Source organism: Episyrphus balteatus, chromosome 2, assembly GCF_945859705.1.
Source record: "Episyrphus balteatus chromosome 2, idEpiBalt1.1, whole genome shotgun sequence".
Taxonomy (NCBI): Eukaryota; Metazoa; Arthropoda; class Insecta; order Diptera; family Syrphidae; genus Episyrphus; species Episyrphus balteatus.
In genome coordinates, this window is record NC_079135.1 from 131400871 (window position 1) to 131421971 (window position 21101).

General features: G+C 31.7%; 1 protein-coding gene across 1 annotated transcript; it reads left to right on the forward strand.

The window, feature by feature from the left end:
- Positions 1-5285: 5285 nt before the first annotated feature.
- On the forward strand, positions 5286-20856 carry LOC129909775 (nose resistant to fluoxetine protein 6-like). Its single transcript, XM_055986845.1, has 11 exons — positions 5286-5338; positions 6357-6502; positions 15696-16104; positions 16176-16249; positions 16317-16516; positions 19382-19497; positions 19567-19780; positions 19837-20018; positions 20102-20210; positions 20274-20606; positions 20664-20856. Exons 1-11 carry the CDS (start codon positions 5286-5288, stop codon positions 20847-20849), a joined length of 2022 nt encoding a protein of 673 aa, XP_055842820.1. The 3' UTR covers positions 20850-20856.
- Positions 20857-21101: the final 245 nt, after the last annotated feature.

The following is a 21101-nucleotide window of genomic DNA, read 5'->3' on the forward strand; positions in this document are numbered from 1 at the left end:
CTTTGACCTCGAATATCTTTAGAATGGTTAGATTAATGAAAAAAGTTAACAACACCTTTTTTGTGGAACAATCAATTTCCAACAAGAATATGTCTTGCGCGTTTGATTATTATAATTTTTCAATTTGTTACAAAATTAAGAACAAAAAACGAATTTTTAAAGATTTTCTCGATTTTTGGACCTCAAATATCTATTCAACGGTTAGATAAACGAAAAAAGTGTTTAAGGCCTTTTTTGTAGAGCGTTCAATTTCCTACAAGAATATGAAAAGAAATTTAGTAAAAAGTCAATAAATAAAAAAATTATTTTTTTTTTAGTAGAAGCTTGATGTAAAAATGGAAAATTGCAAAGCGGAGGACATTCCTATTAATATAAAGAGCTCATATTTGGTGTGTATATTCTAAAGGTGTCTAGCAATCGATTTTTCGGAGTACCAAATCAAAAAAAAGAATTTTAATTTTTTTGACCCACCCTAATGTACATAATATTGATTTGTCAAAAAAATAAATACTAAACAAGTTGACAAAGTAATGGCGTTTTCGATTGGCAGTCCGGAAGCGTCCGGAATCATTCTGAAAGCGTTTTATTCGTACAAAACTGACAGTTTTGTGTGAATAAAATTTTTTCAGAATGATTCCGGACGCTTCCGGACTGCCAATCGAAAACGCCATAAGTAAGTAATCAATTAAGAAGTTTTACAAAAATTTATGAGAAGATGATTAAAAAAATTCTGCAAATTTTGTAAAAAAGAATAATAATAATGTGCCAAGTCCACTTTTCTATAGGTTGGATGTTTTAAGGTCTTAAAAATTTAGGGATTTTTGTATATCAAATAGTTTGAAAGTAAAAAATTCGGGAGATTGTAGATCTATTGATCTGTGAAACATTTATTTCAAAAGTTCCTTTAGCTCCTGAGAAAAAGCTTCTCAAAGTTCTAAATTATGCACAAATCTTAAATGGACTTGACCCATTATTATTCTGAACGCCTCAATTATGAAAAGCTGGATTTTGAAAAAAGAATTTTAACCTCGGCTGAATTTTGACCCCAACCCTACAAAAACTATCTTGGTACTTTCTTTTCTTTGAAAAGGAACAAGAATAGATTTTCACGACGATATGTTGTCTGATGACTTGAACTATGACGTATGAAAGAAAATGCCTTCAAATAAAAAAAAATTATTTAAGATATTAAATTAAAAATGTGTGTGCGGTTACAGAACCGAGATAATTGAAATTGCAAACAAAAACCGGAACGCTCTACGGAGTTTCGAAAACTTTTTGCCGAAAACCGCGTTTTGCGTTTGATGTGAAAAGGCCTTAACTTAATGCGAAGTTTTAAGGCTTGGCCACACCGGAGGGTATGCGGTAGCGGTACGGGTAGAGGTAACGGTACTTGTATGAAAAAAATTCCAAATTGACATATCAACGTTCAGATGTTGAATTTTTTTCATACAAATATCGTTACCGCTACCCGTACCGCTACCGCATACCCTCCGGTGTGGCCAAGCCTTTAAATTAAAAGAAATTTATGAAATTTCTACTTACTTTCAAAATAATTCATTAAGAACTCGTAAAGTGAGCTCATTAGCATCAGCATTCCAAATATTGAAAATATAACACTGCAAAAAAAACAACAAAATTTGTATCTTATTTCTCACAACATTTAACATTTTATATACATGCAAAATTTATAACATTTATAACAGTTTATAAACATTTAAAGCTAAATATTTTTAATGCTCTGTTGAAGAAAATCGGCAGAGCAGTTGAAAAAAAAGACTTTCGACAAGGAACACACATTTTTGAAATACCTTTTTGTTATCTTCACAAACTGTTATAAATTTTCAATACTGCATTATTGAAACTTATTTTCTACTTACATTCCTACAATATTTATAGTTTTCAATGGTGGTATTTTGCCATCTGTACATTTGACAATTGAAACTCCAGTCAAAGGTCTATTGAAAGCCTTTTCAACAGCTCTTTCAAAAATGGGCTTAACTACTTCAGGACTACAACTATCCGGTAGACATATTCCAAGATTGATTTTGGTATTTGCCAGACTACTTGCACGTCCTTCGGTTACTGGAGATTCCAAAAATACTGGCGTTTGATCAATCAAACTGGGAGGATTTAAATTTGATAGCGGAAATTTCAGAAAACAATATTGACCTCCAACGACACCGGAATCTTTTGTTAAAGTTACCGATGTGTCAACACATTGATCGAAATGACCAAGATCGTATAAGTTTCCATACAAAATGCCAGAGGGTAGTTTGCCCCATGAATCAATAACTACAATTAGAATAAATAAGTATTTAAATTTTGTTCACATTTCTTTTTTAAATTCATTATCAAAGTACGATATAATTCACATCTTCTTGTTTCACTTATTGATAAGTAACTTAGAACTTACATGGTAAAACTTTCAAACTGGGAAACTGTTTCGCAATCTCTTTCAAACTTTGAATACACTTTTGTGAGTCATAAGGTTTTATCACATTGCGAGCAGATATTTCAAATAAATCGGGACTGTTTTTTATTTCATTATAAAAATACTCATTCAATATATCACCAGATACAGTCACATTATCCAAAATCGAGAATGAATAACTTGCACTTATTAAACAACCGATTATTAAAAATATCGAAAATTTCATTTTGAATTTTTCGAATTTTTTTCACTTGGTATTATGTTAATCAATATTATTTGCCCATTAATTCGCTAATACTGAGCAAATTTTGTATATTTCAATTGATTTTATTAAAAAAAATCTTATGATTTCTTGAGCAAGGTTTATCATTTGATAAGACATTGATTATCTTAAATTTGTAGGTATATAAAAAATTAATGTACGTAAAAAGAAAACATGGAAAAATCAAATACGATACGGAAGCAATAACAATACAAACTTATCATTTAGTGATGAAATTTTTGATTAGTCTGAATTTCGGGGAATTTAGATCAGTGTGCAGAGATATTATATAAAGTTGGTTTTTAACTATTGATTCCACTTCAGACTTTTAATTTTGTTGACGTGATAACGTCTTATAAATCGATGAACCATGGCAGCCCCCACAAAAAAGTGACGCCATTTTCTCCCGTTCCACTCTCGCACATTCGCAGTGCGGCAAAAAATTTCAATTAAAAATTAAAAATAAACTATTAGAGATAAAAAAATCTCCTGTAGTTAATTTGAAAGATAATAACCTAAAGTTTAATCCAAATGAAGGATTTTTGAAAATTCCGTCATTTAATAGGGTAAACAGGGGTAAAACGGAAAGATGACATTTGGGCTAAAATCTAAACGCGTGGTCGTAGAGAGTTGATTCTTTTTGCTATTGATAGAAAAGACTGATTTAAGGATAACTGCATTTAAGAAAAAATTCTAAAAAATTCTGAAACTCCGCTATAACGTTTTATTTGAACGTTGATCAGGTGTTGTGGGTCTGAAAAAATGTTGATTATGGGTAGGGGAAATTTTTTTGACAATTCTAAAGGTGCCAGGTGAAAGATGAAGAAAAAAAAATTAGGCGTCTGATACGGATTTTTTTTTCCAACACTCTGCGTTTCGAAATATGAATTTTTGAAAAATACCTACTTTTTTAGGGGTATTTTTGGGTAGTTTTTGATTTTTATCTTTTTTTGGAGCGTTCAAAAAATTTCAAGTTATATAGGACATGTAGGGTTTATAAATGCGCATACATGTGCAAAAAATTGGAAAAGTTAAAAGAGTTTTGACTGAATACGGAGAAAAATAAGTTTTTAAAAAACAGGTTTTTTGCCGTTTTAATCTGATTTTCATTGTTTTTTATTTTTATCTTTTTTTCTTTAATAGGTAGAGGAATATTATATATGGAGTAATGATAGACCATGACTACGACTATATGTGTGCGAAATTTCAATCATTTTCGTAAACACAATTTTGAGATAACGGTAAAATAAAATTTTTAAATTCAACAGGTTATAACTTTTTACCAAGAGCAGATAGAAATTTGATTAAACATTTATGAGCATCCTGATACAATTACCTTTCATTTGGTATATCACACATAACGCTAGACTAACTACAAGCCACACAATGTTAAATCAAGAAACTTGAGAAAAACCTCAAACCACCAGTGGAGATCTGTTGCGCCATGAACAGCCCCACCAGTGTGGGAAGTACCGTAATCTCAGTCTGGAAATTCGACATGGTTGACTTTAAAAAATTCTAACTTCTCTTGTAGGCATCTTTGAAATGAGATTGATACGTCATTTGAAAAGTAAAACAATAAGCTTTCACATGGTATACAATTTTTTATAGGTTGTTAGGTAAAAAATTCATTTAATAGCATGGGAACATAAAAATAAATGTTTCTTTTTGCTTTTTTGATGAAATTTCATCGAGTTTAAAAAATTCTAGCTCTTTTTGTAGATGTCTCATAGACTTGATCTATATATATATTTTTAGCTAAGACAATAAGCTTTTAGTTTTTATAGATTGTTAAAAAAAAAATTGATTTAATAGCGTGAGAAGATAAATTTACATGTTTATTTTGCTTTGTTTAATGAAATTTGATGGAGTTCAAAAAATTCTAGCTCTCTTTGTAGATGTCTAATAGACATGATCTATACCTATATATATTTTGAGCTGAAGAAGTAAGCTTTCAGGTGGTATAAAATTTATTATAGGTTGTTGTGTCAAAAAAATGAGTTTTTGGGTGAAGTGATTTTTTCACTTTTTTCGTAAGAAATGATTGTTTTCAATAAATTATTTTAATACTTTTTGCTCATTGTAAAAATTTAAAAATGGTTTTATTATTTAGAAGAAATATTTGGCTTTTTAATGGTATAATTTTTTTTGTGAGCTTTCAAAATAAAAAATTAATATAATGAGAAAAGAAAAAAGGTATTTTTTTTTTAGCTTTTTCTTGTAAATTATGATTGTTTGAAATAAATAAACGCTTCAAATGGCTCATTTTAAAAGCACACAACCTGTTTTCTTACGACGTTATCACGTAAAATCATCGTCCGTAAACCGGCTTTACAGACAACCTCTTTTTTTTCGTTAAAGAAATTGAATCAGCATTTTTCAATTTGTGTGTTCCCCGATACCATCAGAAGCCTTTTTGAGTTTTTTGGATAGAATAAAAACTCGTCTAATGACTCAGGTTGTTCTATCCTTACTAAGCTATTGCATAGTATTGATCGCGGGCCTTGGTATGGAGACCGAATCAAGAAATTTCGTAACGAAAAAACCTGACGTCACCCATTTGGGTGGTTCACTTAACGTGTATGTAATATGGTACGACTGTACGAAGCTTGCATGGATCGAGAGGAGCAAGAACAACATCTGTGAGAGATCGTTTCCCGACACCAGCCACCAGTAAGGGAAGTACCGTAATCTTAGTTTTAATTTTGACATAGTTATCTTTAAACAGTTGTAACTTCTTTTTTTGGAATCATACAGATATGGTTGATGCATATTTTTAAAAGTTAAATGATAAGCTTTCCAATAATGTTAAAAAAAATAAAGGTTCATGGGTATCTCATAGGTTTTCGGAAAAATTTAGGACGAAGAAACAAAGATTTCAAGGAACCTTTTTTAGCGCGTTCTCCAAAAACTCAACTTAAAGGCAATAGCACAACAGCGAAGAAGTAGCTGGCCTTACACTGTGTAACTGCAAACTCGAGTTTTGAGGATCAGCAGGAAAGTCATCAATATGTGTCAGTATAAAGAAGCGAAATGGAAAATTTTATTTTTTCGATTACTAACTGTTTTTTTATTATTAATCTAATAATTATTTCTGCTCCACAGTAAAAACATAAGAACTAGCTATATGAGTGGGACTATGAGCTAAGCGTCTTATTCATGCCATTCAAAAAATTTCAACTTTTGGTTCTTTTATTTGTAGAGTACCTAATGTTATCATGGGAATCTTATAAAATTTGCCAATTAGCAAGCTTATTAACAACCAAAATAACATATTTATAAAAAAAAAACCGTTGATATTTTTAGTTAACAACAAACTGATAATAAAACTAACATAAATTGTGACAGATAATCTGGTATCAAAAGTTATAAAACAATGATTTTACCAAATCAGTCTAATAAAACCTTTAATACACAATCAGTAAACAGATTTGGCTTATCATTTGATTGCAAATTGATCAATTAACAATAAAATGAATTATAAAATCTCAAGTAACCGTAAAATAATGCTCAGTTCATTTAAAATTGCTGTAGTCAATTTTTGTATGTTAACTTTAGAGCGAAAATGTTTAGACAAATTTTTGCTCTATTTTTAGTTATTTGTGTATTTATTAATGGAATATATTCAGTGACAATTGTGAATAATGTTACTGTTTCAAGTGAAATTTTGCGAGAAATTTTCTTCAATGAAATTCGCAATAATCCAGATGTGCTAATAAAAGCTAGATCAAATTATGATGCTGAAAAATGTGCTCGCGGATTGTATGAAATTGTTAAGGAACCTTTAACACTTGAGGTGTTACCTTGTGAGTAGTTTTTTGAAAGGAGTTTTTATGTGCTTAAAATTAAATTTTGACCAATCTCAAAATATGTCTTTCTTCATCATATTTTGTTGGTTTATCTGGAAGTTAGTTTCTTCAACTTGTTGCTGGAATTGTTATAAAATTCCATAAATTCCGAATTAAGAAATTATGATTTTGAACGAAATTCCTATAGGTAATGAGTAAATTGTAGAAGTGATCAATATAAAATTCGTTAACCTTAGCAAACAAATTAAATTGATCGTTTGATCTGTTTCAAATTTGTTAAATTTATTTGACGTGTATCTTATTTTTTAAGTCATAATTTTAACAAATTTTTTGAAATTCAAATTTTTTTAAATACCAACTAGTTACTCACATTGGATATCTTTAGATTGACCAATTTCTCCAAACAATATCTTGTTGTGGCCAAAAATGTTGTCAGTGAAAGATAACCTTTTAATCTGGTATTTCGAAAAAAGAGCAGCTATACAAGAAACTTATCAAAACAGTCATAACACATGTCTACCAGGTTTAATTCAGTTTTCTAAAAAATGTGGGCCTAATCTTCTGATATATTGTGGTATAGAATTTCATTAAATTTGTCAATTAACAATCTCTTAACAGCCAGACTAACGTATCTATAAAAAAAAAAAAAAAAAACCCAAATATTCATTGTTGATATTTTTATTTAAAAACAAACCGATAATTAAGCTGACATAATTATTGACAAGTTAACCTGATACCAAAGTTATATAAATCGATGATTTACCAAATTAACTAATAAAATCTATACAATACATAGTTAAGAAAAAAATTAGCGCCATATCAATTTTATTGCAAATTGATCGTCGAAGAATAAATTATAAAATTTCTAATAAGAAAACTCAGTTAATTCTAATGGATTTTTACTTACAAAAAAAAAGTGGGTCCCGGAAGCCCGTCTGTCTGTCAGTCAGTCAGTCTGTTTGTCTGTCTGTATAAGGAGTTACAGCTTAAACGGATGGACCGATTGACTTCAAACATGATATGTAGAATTTTTTGGAGACTCTTCAGAGGGGTTTTTGGAATTAATTTTCTTGCACCAAAAATAACGGTACCTGTGATATACTAATTTCGGAACAGTTTAATTTTCTCGAAAACTGCTCCAACGATTTTGTCAAAAAATTCAAATGTTAGTTTTAAGACAAGGACTATCTTTTGATGGAAAAAATTTTTTTTTTTGAAAATCATATTACTTAGCCATAGAACCGCTTTTTTCAAATCTGATTTTTTGCCAAACTGCTAATTGTATTTAAACGATTTTTTTTTACACAAAAGTATTTATATAATTTCAATATTAATCAGAAATAATTTTTTTTTTAAATTTATTTTTGGATTAAAAAAAAAAATTTGAACTTTTTTTTTTCATTCAAATTTTCGAAAACGGGACAGTGAATTTTTTGAAATTTTGGTTTTAGATGTTGATTAGTGATTTCTACATAATGGCATACCAATTTTATTTTATTTTTTAAAAAAAACGGCTCTAGGATTTAGAATTTTTTTTCTAAAAATGCATCTTAATATGTATATCAAATAAAACTGCATACTTGTTTTGGAGGGTAATTTGATTTCAGAAGTTGTTTTATTGCTTTGAAAAACGAATTTTATGTGTTTTTAAAAAATTTTTTTTATATATCTACATTTGCCAAATTTTTATATAAAAAGTCTTAAAAATGTAAACAACTTGAACTCTAAGAGCAAGTTCGTGAGACCCAGTCGTGTATTTTATTTATATACAACCCCTGTGAAGTGGAAAGCCTTCGTGATTTTTTTTTAGTCAGATAATCCTCAGTTAGAGCTTATTCCTAGGAATATTTTTTTTTTATATTGACATAATTCGTTTGATAGTCTAACTGATGATTGAAAAATCAGGGCTTAATATAATAACACGGTGTAACACTCAAAATATACGCGGGCGGAGACCTATCAGGTTTTGTAGAGCTAATCGCACTGAATACGAAACGGTATTTTGAAATCCCCTAACACCCCCAAAATCTGGAGTTACGGGCAAAAAAACGGTTTTTTGGACCTTCACCCATTGAAAAAATTCTAGCTTCGACAATTTTTTACCCATTTTCGATTTTTTACAGTTTCTGATAGAAGATAAATATACCTTTTTTTAACAATGTATGAAACATGTAACTCGGTTAAACCACTTAGAAATTATAAGATGTCAAAGTTCAAAAATTCAATTTTTTTTGTCATTTGCCCAACTTCGCCATCAATTTAAAGTATATGTTTTCAAAACAACATGCTATTTGAAAAATATATTCTAAAACTATATCTATTTCCCAATTGATCGAGGTATTTTTTATGAAAATCACTTCAAAATTGGCTTAGAAAAAAAAATTTTTCGATTTCAATCCAGATACAGAAATTCGAACTTTTAGGTATGAACAAAAATGTTGTTTCGGCACGTAGTAGGATAAGTTGGGTAAAAAAAATTTCTCACACAGAAAACTACCTCAATTGATTCCTTATCGAACCGTGAAAACTATATGTTTCTATGTCTTCTAGTTTTTGGAAAAATTGAAAAATTATTTTATCAGATTTTTCTTTTTTCAAAATATTTTTTGTTTTTATTTGTTTTTATTTTTCAATTTTCTCAAAAACTAGAAGACGTGGAAACATATAGTTTTCACTGTTTGATAAGGATTTAATTGAGGCAGTTTTCTGTTTAAGTAATTTATTTACTAAAGTTCACAGTCTGGACAAAAATAGTATAAAATGAGTTTTAAAAATTTTTTTTCCCCTATTTTTAACTTTGAAATCGATTATTTCAAAAACTATTGGTAATATTATATTGATTTAAAAATTAGAATCAAATGCACAATTTTGCCTTTTGGAAATGGTATCATTTATTACTGTAGGTGTTGCCGTTGTTTTTAAATAATTTTTTTTTATTTTGATAATTTTTTTTTAGACAAATGCCCCTCCCACCTAAACGGGGGGAGATAGACCCCCCTCCTAAAGAAAAAAATGTTTGTATTGAGCTCCTCTACAAAAACCCTTCATCAAATCCTGGCGCTCAAGTTATCCTACTACGTGCCGAAACAACATTTTTGTTCTATACCTAAAAGTTCGAATTTCTGTAACTGGGTTGAAATCGAAAAATTTTTTTTCTAAGCCAATTTTGAAGTGATTTTCATACAAAATACCTCGATCAATTGGGAAATAGATATAGTTTTAGAATATATTTTTTAAATAGCATATACTTTAAATTGATGCCGAAGTTGGGCAAATGACAAAAAAAATTGAATTTTTGAACTTTGACATCTTATAAATTCTAAGTGGTTTAACCGAGTTACATGTTTCATACATTGTTAAAAAGGTATATTTATCTTCTATCAGAAAATGGGTAAAAAATTGTCGAAGCTAGAATTTTTTCAATGGGTGAAGGTCCAAAAAACCGTTTTTTGCCCGTAACTCCAGATTTTGGGGGTGTTAGGGGATTTTAAAATACCGTTTCGTATTCAGTGCGACTAGCTCTACAAAACCTGATAGGTCTCCGCCCGCGTATATGTTGAAATACTTGTTAGGATTATACTTGCGATCAAAATTTATAAGTAACTTAGTTTTGATTTGTTGTTTGAAAGAAAATAATTTTCAATAAAATATTTATTCTGTTGTTTGCTCTATTGGAATCAAGACGTTTTATTCTATTTATTCTCTGCCAAAAGGTTATGGGCCCAGGCCAATAACAAAATAAGGAATTATATAATTTAAAGAAAAAATATATTGCTTAAAAAGAAAAAATGTCTTTGCAACAGAATTTGGGAACCCATCAAATGGAGAAGCTTGTTGGTTCCGAAAATTGGTCAACATGGAGCTTTGCCATGAAAACCCAATTACAACTTGATGGTTCATGGAAATGTATAGAACCTGATGCAGGCGTTGCATTGGATGCTGCTAAAGACAATACGGCTAGGTGTAAGATGATTCTGGCCATCGACAAGAGTCTTTACGTCCATGTAAGAGACGCAGAAACCTCCAAAGAAGTTTGGACAGCTTTGAAAAATCTTTTTCAAGACTCTGGCTTGGACAGGCGCATTGGTTTGCTTCAAAAACTATGCTCAGTGGTCCTGGTAGAATGTTCCTCCGTAGAAGATTATGTAAGCCAAATCGTTTCGACTGCACAGAAGTTGAATGAAATAGGATTTGCAGTAAATGAAGAATGGGTTGGAAGCATATTATTGAAGGGTCTTCCTGATGAATATAAGCCAATGATCATGAGCATAGGTTGCAGTGGAAAGCCAATTACAGCAGATTCCATCAAAATGAAATTGCTGCAGGACGTTAAGTGTGATTCAAAATCATCCAACAGTGCCAAAGAGAGGAAGTTTCTCGAATTCACACAAGAAAATGAAGCCAAAGTATGACAAGAAAGGCAAATCACGTTGCTTTAACTGTGATGGGGTTTGACATTACGCTTCAGATTGTCCATCGAAGTTAAAAAGTCAAGATTTCAAGTCAACAAAAAGTGGCTCAATGTTTGCAGCGTTTCATGCAGAGTCGAAACAGCATGAATGGTGTTTTGACAGTGGTGCAACTGACCATATGACATCTGATCCTGGTTATTTTAAAGAACTGAAGCCATTTCAAGGTCAAATTAAGACAGCAAATAACATGTCTATGAATGCTATCAGTAAGGGTGACATATCGTTGCCTGTTTTAACTCCACAAGGAAGAAGTGATGTTGTTGTTCATGATGCTCTTTATGTCCCAGAGTTGAAAGTCAACTTACTATCCATAAAGAAGATTGTGGATCATGAGAATGTTGTCGTCTTTGACAAAGATGGATGTCGTGTCATAAATTCTTCAAAAGAAGTCATAGCAAAAGGTAGTTCTGAAAACGGGCTTTATAAGTTGGATATTGCTACAAATCAGATTGCTTATGTTGCGCAAAATGATTTGGACAATATTTGGCATCGAAGATTTGGTCACTTGGGTCAAGACAACATGAAGCTACTTGCACGAGGCTTGGTTAAAGGTATTGATTTGAGTCAAAATTCTCTTTCGACTTGTTTGTCATGTGCAGAAGGCAAGCAGCATCGGAATAGCTTTCCATCAGAAGGGTCAAGGTCATCAAAAGTACTAGAAATAATCCATTCTGACGTCTGTGGGCCGATGGAGGCGAAATCTATTAAGGGAAGTATATATTATGTTACTTTTATAGATGATTTCACCCGGAAGGTATTCGTGTACTTCATGAAGTCCAAAGATGCTGTGTTGAACTGTTTTCTTGAATTCAAAGCCGAAGTCGAAAATCAACAAGAAGCAAGAATTAAGGTCTTAAGAACGGACAATGGTAAAGAATTCGTTAACGAAGCTATGCAACTAGAGTTGAAGAAGTCTGGGATTGTTCATCAAACAACCGTTCCCTATACTCCAGAACAGAACGGTTTGGCAGAAAGGATGAACAGAACACTTACAGAAAAGGCACGAGCTATGTTGTGTGACGCTAGAATGCCAAAATTTTTTTGGGCTGAAGCAGTTAACTGTGCGTGTTATATTGTTAACCGTTCACCGCATAGAAAACTTGAAAAAACTCCAGAAGAGTTATGGAGCAATCGCAAACCAGATGTTAGTTCTTTTCGAATATTTGGTTGTACAGCGATGTCTCACATTCCCAAGCAAAAACGTCGAAAGCTGGATTCAAAATCTGAGAAATGCATCTTTGTGGGGTATTCAGATACTTCAAAAGGTTTTCGTCTCTACAGCTTACAAAAGAAGGATGTTTTCATCAGCCGTGATGTAGTTTTTCATGAAGATAACTTTCACTATAAAACTCAAAATGAAAACACTCGTGAGATTCCAATATATACTGCTGTAGTGGGGGTAAATCCAGTCGAGAGCCAAGAAAGTCCTCTCATAGAGAATGATTTCGAGTCATGTTCGTCAAATCCAGAATTCTATGGCTTTGATGAGGGGGATAATGAAGAAAATCCATCTTTGACAACGTCATCAGTGACTGAAGTTTATCTTTCACCGCTTGGTATCCAATCTGATGTGAGTAATGAGCAGATAGTTGAAGTAACGCCACAACTATCAGAACCTGAAGAACCAGCTCTCCCACGCCGAAGTGAAAGAATTTCAAAATTGCCAAGGGCAGTTTACAATGCTGAGACGGTCAACATCTTGGAAGATTCCGAAGACTTGGAAGATGCTTTATCCAGAAGTGATAAAGAAAAATGGGTAGAAGCGATGCAGAGTGAAATGAGGTCATTTGAAGAAAACGATACCTGGAAATGTGTAGACAAACCTGCTGGAGCCAACATTATCAAGACCAAATGGGTGTTCAAGAAGAAGCTTGACGAAAAAAATGATGTACGATACAAGGCTCGATTAGTGGTGAAAGGTTTTACACAGAAAAAAGGTATTGATTATGATGAAACCTATTCACCTGTCGTGAGGTACTCTTCCATACGATATTTAATAGCATTGTCAGTGAAGTATGATCTGCAAATACAACAAATGGATGCTATTACTGCTTTTCTCCAGGGTGAGTTAAGTGAAGACATCTATGTTGAGAAACCGAAGGGGTTTTCGGTGGGAAGAGAAGGTCAAGTGATGAAACTCAATAAAGCTGTGTATGGACTGAAGCAATCAAGTTTAGTTTGGAACACTAAACTAGATCGAGTCCTCCAAAAACTTGAATTGAAGCGTTCAGAAGTGGATCCTTGCATATACTTCCATCGAAACAATAAGACCATGACGTTTTTAGCAATCTATGTCGATGATATCTTAATCTTCACTAACGAGACTGCATTCTATGAAAACCTCAAACTAAATCTGATGAAAGAGTTCAAGATGAAGTTTTTGGGAACCGCGAAGAATTGTTTAGGAATGAAGATTACACGTGACAAAGATGCAGTGTACCTAGATCAAGAAAAATACATATCTGAGATGCTGATTAAATTTGACATGGATGAGTCAAATCCTGTAGCAACTCCTATGGACATCAACATAAAATTGACAAAAGAGATGTCACCTAAATCTACAGAAGAAGAAAAAGAAATGGCGAAGATTCCTTATCAGCAAGCAATCGGAAGTTTATTGTTTGCAGCACAGTGTACTCGACCGGATATTTGCTTCGCAGTCAACAAATTAAGCAAATTCAATAACTGTTCTGGCAAAGAACATTGGGCTGCTGTGAAGAGATTGTTCAGATATCTGAAAGGAACAAAATCAGCCAAACTAAAATTTTCAAGAAATGGTAATTCTGAGTTCAAAATTTACTCGGATTCAGACTGGGCAAGTGATTGTGACGAAAGAAGATATGTCACAGGTTACGTATGTATCTTACAAGGAGGTGCCGTGTTCTGGGCGACAAAACATCAACCAACTGTTGCGTTATCCACAACAGAAGCTGAATATATGGCACTTTCCGCCTCAACTCAAGAAGCAATGTGGATTCGTGGCCTCGAGTCTGAACTCAACCAAAACAACTCGGTCATGAACATATATTGCGACAACCAAAGTGCGGTTCATCTGGCATCGACAAGCAAGTATCTATCAAGATCCAAACATATTGATGTTCGACATCATTTTATTCGTGAGAAGAAGAACATGAATATTATCTCTTTCATTGGAATTGGGACTGAATTAATGGTCGCAGATTATTTAACAAAACCAGTATCTGCCGAAAAACATAATTTCTGTTCCAATAACATGGGTTTAAATTTGAGGTAAATTTTGTTCGAGTGGGGGTGTTGAAATACTTGTTAGGATTATACTTGCGATCAAAATTTATAAGTAACTTAGTTTTGATTTGTTGTTTGAAAGAAAATAATTTTCAATAAAATATTTATTCTGTTGTTTGCTCTATTGGAATCAAGACGTTTTATTATATTTATTCTCTGCCAAAAGTATATTTTAAAACCTCATTTTTGTAACACCGTGTAATTTATTTGTTTAATTTTTTCAAAACTAGTAATAGTATTTACGATCGTAATCTGCTCGGTCTGGTAGATCACTAAAAATATTTTCTGGTAGTAGATGTTCAGTTTTGAAGCGTGTTGTACAAGAAGTCCCACAGGGATCGATTCTCAGGCGAATATTCTTTTGCATGTCAATGAACTGGCTGCTGATTGCTCACATATTTCGGTGCAACGATGTCCAACTTCAACTGTCAGTTCCTATCCATCTGCTATTTGAAGTGTGTTCGAGCACCTCCTTTATCCAATGAAACGAAGTGGTCTTACGCAAAATAAATTGGTGGATTAAAAACCTATGTGTCATTTACAGAAGCTGATAAGTGAGTAGCACTCAACAGCAACTAAGTTAATTTCTGTCAGTCTTCAAAAAATAGATCGATGACATACACGCTCCTTTTATTTATTATAATATCTGTAAAGCAATTTAATGAATGTTGTTCAGTTTGTTGCTACACGTTTGTTAAACGAAAAATGCCCAAAGGTCAATAGACTTTTGGAAAACCCAATTCAAAAACCCCTTATGACTTTAATCTTGATTTATTTTTTGTGTTTGTTCCCAAATACTTAAGATAGATATGTAGCTATTCCACTATTTTTATCTACAAAATTGCTTCCAAGTCAAGACTTTGCATTATCTACTTGAAATCTTTTTACTACTTGAAAATCTTAACGAGATGATAAGACTTGTTAATTAAAAAAATTAAATAATTTTATTATTTTTCTTAGGGCCAATTTTTCAATAGTCAGTTAAACAGTCAGTTAGTAGTTATTCCTAAGGATAGAGAAAAAATCAATTTTTCAACAAGCAGATATACCTTATTCCTATGAATAAAACTATCTGCTTCTTTCAGTGACGAATAAAAATTATTCTAAGGAATAATCTCAACAAAAATATTGTGTCAGTTGTCAAAGCTGTTTTGAAAGAATTTTGAAAAAAATACAGTGGAACACAAGAAAACAAAAACAATCATGAATAAAAATGACGTTTAATTTTAAATATTTTTGAATTTGACAATTTTTTTTGTTATTCTGTAGAATAAATTATTCTTGATTGAAAAATTCAATGTTTTTATCTGATTGTTTATGAGCCTAATAACTTTATTCGTCGAACAGTTAACTGACTGTTTATTAGAAGATTGAAAAATTGGCTCTTAAGAAAAAAAATGTTATTTGGTTATCAAATCATAAAATAAAAATTTACTTTTGTTTATTATTCACAGTTTTTGATTCATGGGGGAAATTCCCATCTGGAATTTTAGTAGGCAACGTCTATGATATTGGAAACTTTGATCAATGCGTCAAGACATCAGTTAAATTCAATAAACTGCCCGATAATGTCAATGGACAGTTTTGTTTTGCACAAATTCCTTTGAAAAACATATTAGGACAGTCTGAAAGTATTCCAGTTTTCAACGATGGACCGGTTATACAATCAAGAGCAAGTTTGTCTGAATTGGAATTGAATATTGGAATATGCGTTCCAGATAGTTGCAGTGCTGATTTTGTGACAACAGTTTTTAAAATTGCTCTTGCCGAATATGGTTTGCAAGAAGCCTTCTCAGGCATTAATGTACATTGGTGTACAGATGGAAAACCTCCACCATACAAACCAGTTCATTATATTGGAGTGTAAGTCTATAAATAATTCTTATAGTTTTTGAAAAAAAAAATGCTTAAAAATGTTTTTATGTTATTTTCAGAATTATTTTTGGGATTTTTGGAGTTCTTATGCTTTTGAGTTCGGTGTATGAATTTTTCATGAATTTCTTTAATAGTAAGTTCAAAGATGTTAAAAAAATAAGGACTTTTGAAAATTCTTTCTTAATTTTTAATTCTTCCAGAGACTCCTGTTCCGGTTCTATTGGCATTTTCTGTCATAACAAATGGCAGAAAATTATTTGTTATCAATACAAAAAGCTCGCCAAATGTGATAAGTTGCCTTAATGGAATTCGTGTATTTTCAATGGCATGGATAATGTCATGTCATACATATATGACATTACAAATGATTCCAGCCATCAATGTATTGGATAGTATTCCGGTAAGTATCAGTAAGAGTCTCAAAAGAAAAAATCGATCAATATTCTATTACTCTGGTTATCAATTCTCAAACTAATGATAGATTTCATTTATTTATTCATTGGTCTCGTTCTGAAAATTATGAGTACTGAAGCATCGATATTCCTGCGTTCTACATAAGACTGAATTAAAATAATAGTTTCCTTGGTCCACTTGGGCGTATACGCAACTTTTTGTTTAATATTCTTGTTCGCCCCAAAAGGACAAAAATAAATAGGGCATCAGTTCACAAAACAAATCAAGTCGATTGAACATTACCCAAAGCTACTACTCTACTTTTGGAAAAATGCAAGTAATGGCTTCTATAAAGTGTTTTGAAGTTATACTTCTTTTGCGGCGTTCTGTTATGAAAATTTACTTTTTGAATAACAAAATCTTGAACGAAAAATTTCCTTTTGCTTTTCGTTTTTCAGTACGCAGCTCTAGGAAAAAATTGGAGAGCTTTTACTCGTTTTTTACTTACTTTTTACTGTCCATTTTTTTATTGTGCATTTTCCGTGATTCCAAGAGCAGTGTTGATATCACTTAAAATTCCACTTTGACAAAGTTCATAAGCGAATCATGACGGCGTTTAATATTAAACGTTAAACTTATCTAACTTGTTAAAAATGTTGTTTTTAGCGATTAATGTATAACCAATCAATGTTTACAAAATATGAAGGTATGTCAATTTTCAAAAACTATTCAACTTTGACAAATTTGATGATATTTGAAGGAAAATATTTTGGAAACCATTTAGCTTACAGAGAACTTTTAAAAAACTAAAAGGTCGTGATATATCTTTTTTGTTACCAACTGGTCCTTAAGGGCTAAAATTACCATGACTAAAGTATTCCACATTTAATAGCTTCGTTACAATGATGCATGCGACACATTTTTTCGTGGGCATAGGATGTTCATAGGGCCAAAACCATAAATAGCTCTGCCACTTATTGTCAACATCTCGTCAATGTCAACGTTAAAATGGTGAGTCAGCGCAAGTGTCATCGAACCAATCAAGGTGTTGACAACATTGACAACATGACACCCTAGGAAAAGACTTTGACGTAATTTTTACGCCAGAGAGTCAAAGCTTTGAAGTGTATACGGAGAAAAAAGTGTCACCTTAAAATAAGGTGATATCCGCTTAAAATAAGGTGAGTCCACTTAAACTCACTTAAATTTAATGTGAACTTCATTCTATTTTAATGTGAATATTCATCTTAAAAAAAACCTACCAAAAAATAAAAATTTTAAAATTATAGGCACAATTTAGCTTTACTTGGAGTTTATCATACCTACTCATTTCTAACAGTGAGATAGCACAGTGGTAAGGCACTGGCCTAGCAACCCAACAGTTGTAGGTTCGATCCCCGGTGGCTGTCAGTTTTTTTTTTTTTTTTTAATTTGCGCATTCAAAAAATTAATGTGACTTGTCACCTTAATTTAAGGTGAAAGTCATCGTAACAAAAAAAAATGCAGAAATCCGATTAAATTAAGGTGTGATTCGCTTAATTCTATGTGGTCTGTTTTCTCCGTGTAGTAATATTTTTACTTACTGGTAGTCTCTAGGAGGACAAAGAGCGAGCAACAGGTAAATTGTTGATCGAATTTCAACGCACTGCTCTAGTATGATCCTCAGGATGCTTGGTGTGACTTCTAGTTGTTGTTTTGTGCGTTCCAAAACAATTCTTGCTATTTATCCTTTTTCCACTTAGGATCATAATTCTTCAATTCCAATACCAACTTTTTTAAAATCCTTTTTTTCTACTCATGAAACGTGACTCAGGCTTTTTTCCAATATTTAACAGTTACGTTAACCCATTCCTACATTAATTTGGGTAGCACTGTAAATGTTAACGAATATCCCACTTTTTTTTAAAATAAATTCGAACGGTCACTGTGGCGTATGTGGAATATTTTTTTTTTGTTTTTTTTTAACAATTTTGTACTACTGATATTTTTATGATATAGGATTTGCTTTACATTCCCTAACGTTATGATGTATGATTTACTCAGCACACAAATTTAGAAAACAGTTAATAGTTGAGTCAGATTGAGCATAAAATATGTAAAATCTCAGAATCCAGGGAATGTCGATGAATCTGTAAAACTAGTATAGGGCTACATTATTAAATGGTCAAATAAAAAAGTTAAAAAAAAAAATTTCACCGCTCTCGATTACAAATGTTTTTATGGACCGTTTACTGTCATTCCGTATGGAAGCGTTCAATCGGAATTGCTGTCTCATTTTAGATTTTGCTCAAACTTTTTAGGGATTTTTATATGCTAATTCCGAATCCGAAATCAAAATTTCAGTGGCACCTCAGGTCTTTGAAATATTTGAATATTAAAAAGTCAAAAACTCATTTTTTTGGGACTTTTGGCGTCGAATTACATCACTCTTAAATTTTTGTTTTCCAAAACTACTTATGCAATCTCAAAAAAACATATTTTATCGTCTTAAATATGTTTCTTCTATTTTAAAAATTATTTTTTTCTAAAAGATATTTGAAATATAAATTTATATCTCAAAATCTTAGTGGTTAATGTAACTAATGGTTTTTTGAAGCAGATTTGAAGTAAATTCAAATTGTTTTTTGCCGACCAGTGTAATTACTTATACAAAAGAACGACTAAAAGTGGTCCAATGCTGGTTACGTGTTGATCTTCAAATATTTTTTTAAACCTACTATGTTTTAAAAGAAAAACACTTTAAGTTGCTTTTAAAATTGATTTAAACAAAATTACTATTTAATTTTAACGAAGAAAAAAATAACAAAAATAATAAAAATTATTAAAATTATTATTATTATATTATATTGGATTATTTAATTTTATTTTTCAGTGGTTGAAAGGATTTTATTCTATGATTTTTATAAATGGAACAGTTGCCGTTGATTCTTTCTTTTTCATTAGTGGCCTTCTAATTGCTTGGCTTGGATTCCGTGATATGGACAAAACGTAAGAGAGTAGTTTAAGTCAAGTGTTTTTTTTTTTCTAAACCTTATTAACTTTTGTTTAATTCCTTAGAAATGGAAAATTAAATATAATCATGATGTATGTCCATCGGTATATCCGACTTACTCCTCTTGTTGCTGCCTCTCTTCTTTACACCTTTAGTGTAAACGAACTGATTTATACAGGCCCATTCAGAGAGAAGACACTTGGTACAGATAATTGTACTCCAGAAAATTGGTGGCCAATTCTACTCTATATTCAAAATTATTTCATCCATGAACCTGAAGTAAGTTGAATTCTTTTTGTGGCTGAATTTCTATTAATTTTTTCTAATTTTTTAAGTGTTTTTCAAGATCCTGGTATTTGGCTATTGATTTCCAACTTTATATCTTTGCACCATTCCTTTTGATTGCCACCTGGAGATGGGGTAAAAAGTTTATTCCTGTTTTGGTTGCGCTGTCTCTAATGTCAATAGCTTGTGTGATGACAATTTTTATAACAAACGGTTACACTAACTTAAGATCGTAAGTTCCTTCTGAAACCCTCATTTTCAACATTTGTATTCAAAAAATTGAATATTTTCCAGATTCCAAAATCCTAAGGAATGATTCAAGACATACATTCCCATGCACACAAGATGCTCTCCATGGCTTGTTGGCTTTGGATTGGGATATTTCATGCATCTAAATCGTCAAAGGACCTTCCACTTGTCAAGGGTAGGCTTAAACTTCTCTCCACTTTCACAGCTACCATAGATTTATATCGATTTTTTTTTATAGATTTTCCAAATTCTAGCTTGGCTAGCAAGTGCATTTGTTATGATGGCTTGTGTTTTTGGACCTTATTTCACGATGAGCACTCGAGGTAATGGAACTGTCTTCGAAGCTGCCATGTTCGAGGGATGGAAGCGAGTTGCCTGGGCTATTGCATTGTCTTGGATAACATTTGCGTGTCATTTTGGATTTGGCGGAGTGGTAAATGGAATTCTATCGCATCCATTTTTACAGCCATTGGCAAGATTGACATATTCATTGTATCTGATACATTCGTTTGTCTTGAGAGTTAATTTTGGCATGTCACGAACTGAGATACGTTTTTCTGATTATGATGCGGTAAATTTTAGTTAATACCTTTCTTATTGATTTTTAATTGAAAATATTTATTTACAGATGCTACATTTCTGGAGTACGTTTGGAATTTCAACAACGTTTGCAATTATTTCAACGTTAGCTTTTGAATCGCCAATTTTAATTTTGGAAAAGTTTATATTTGGTCAAACGGATAAGAAAAAATTGCCTGTGGCTGAACCTCAACGTGTTACTTTTGCTAGTCAGCCTAATAGGCAAGTGTATTAGTTGAAATTTACTCGATATGATATACATAATAAGTTTTTGACTAATTTTTAAGAAATAAATGTTTTAATTTATATCAATAAAAAAAATAATAAACGACTGAGTCACCAATAATTAATTTTTGTCTTAAATACTGATTTAAAAAAAAACCGATTTGTTCTGAATTGAACAGAAGAGAAATATGACCCAAGTCATCTTTGGTTCAAAGAGGCGCGGTGGGACGTGGGAAGAGACAACCTGCTCGAAATCATCACT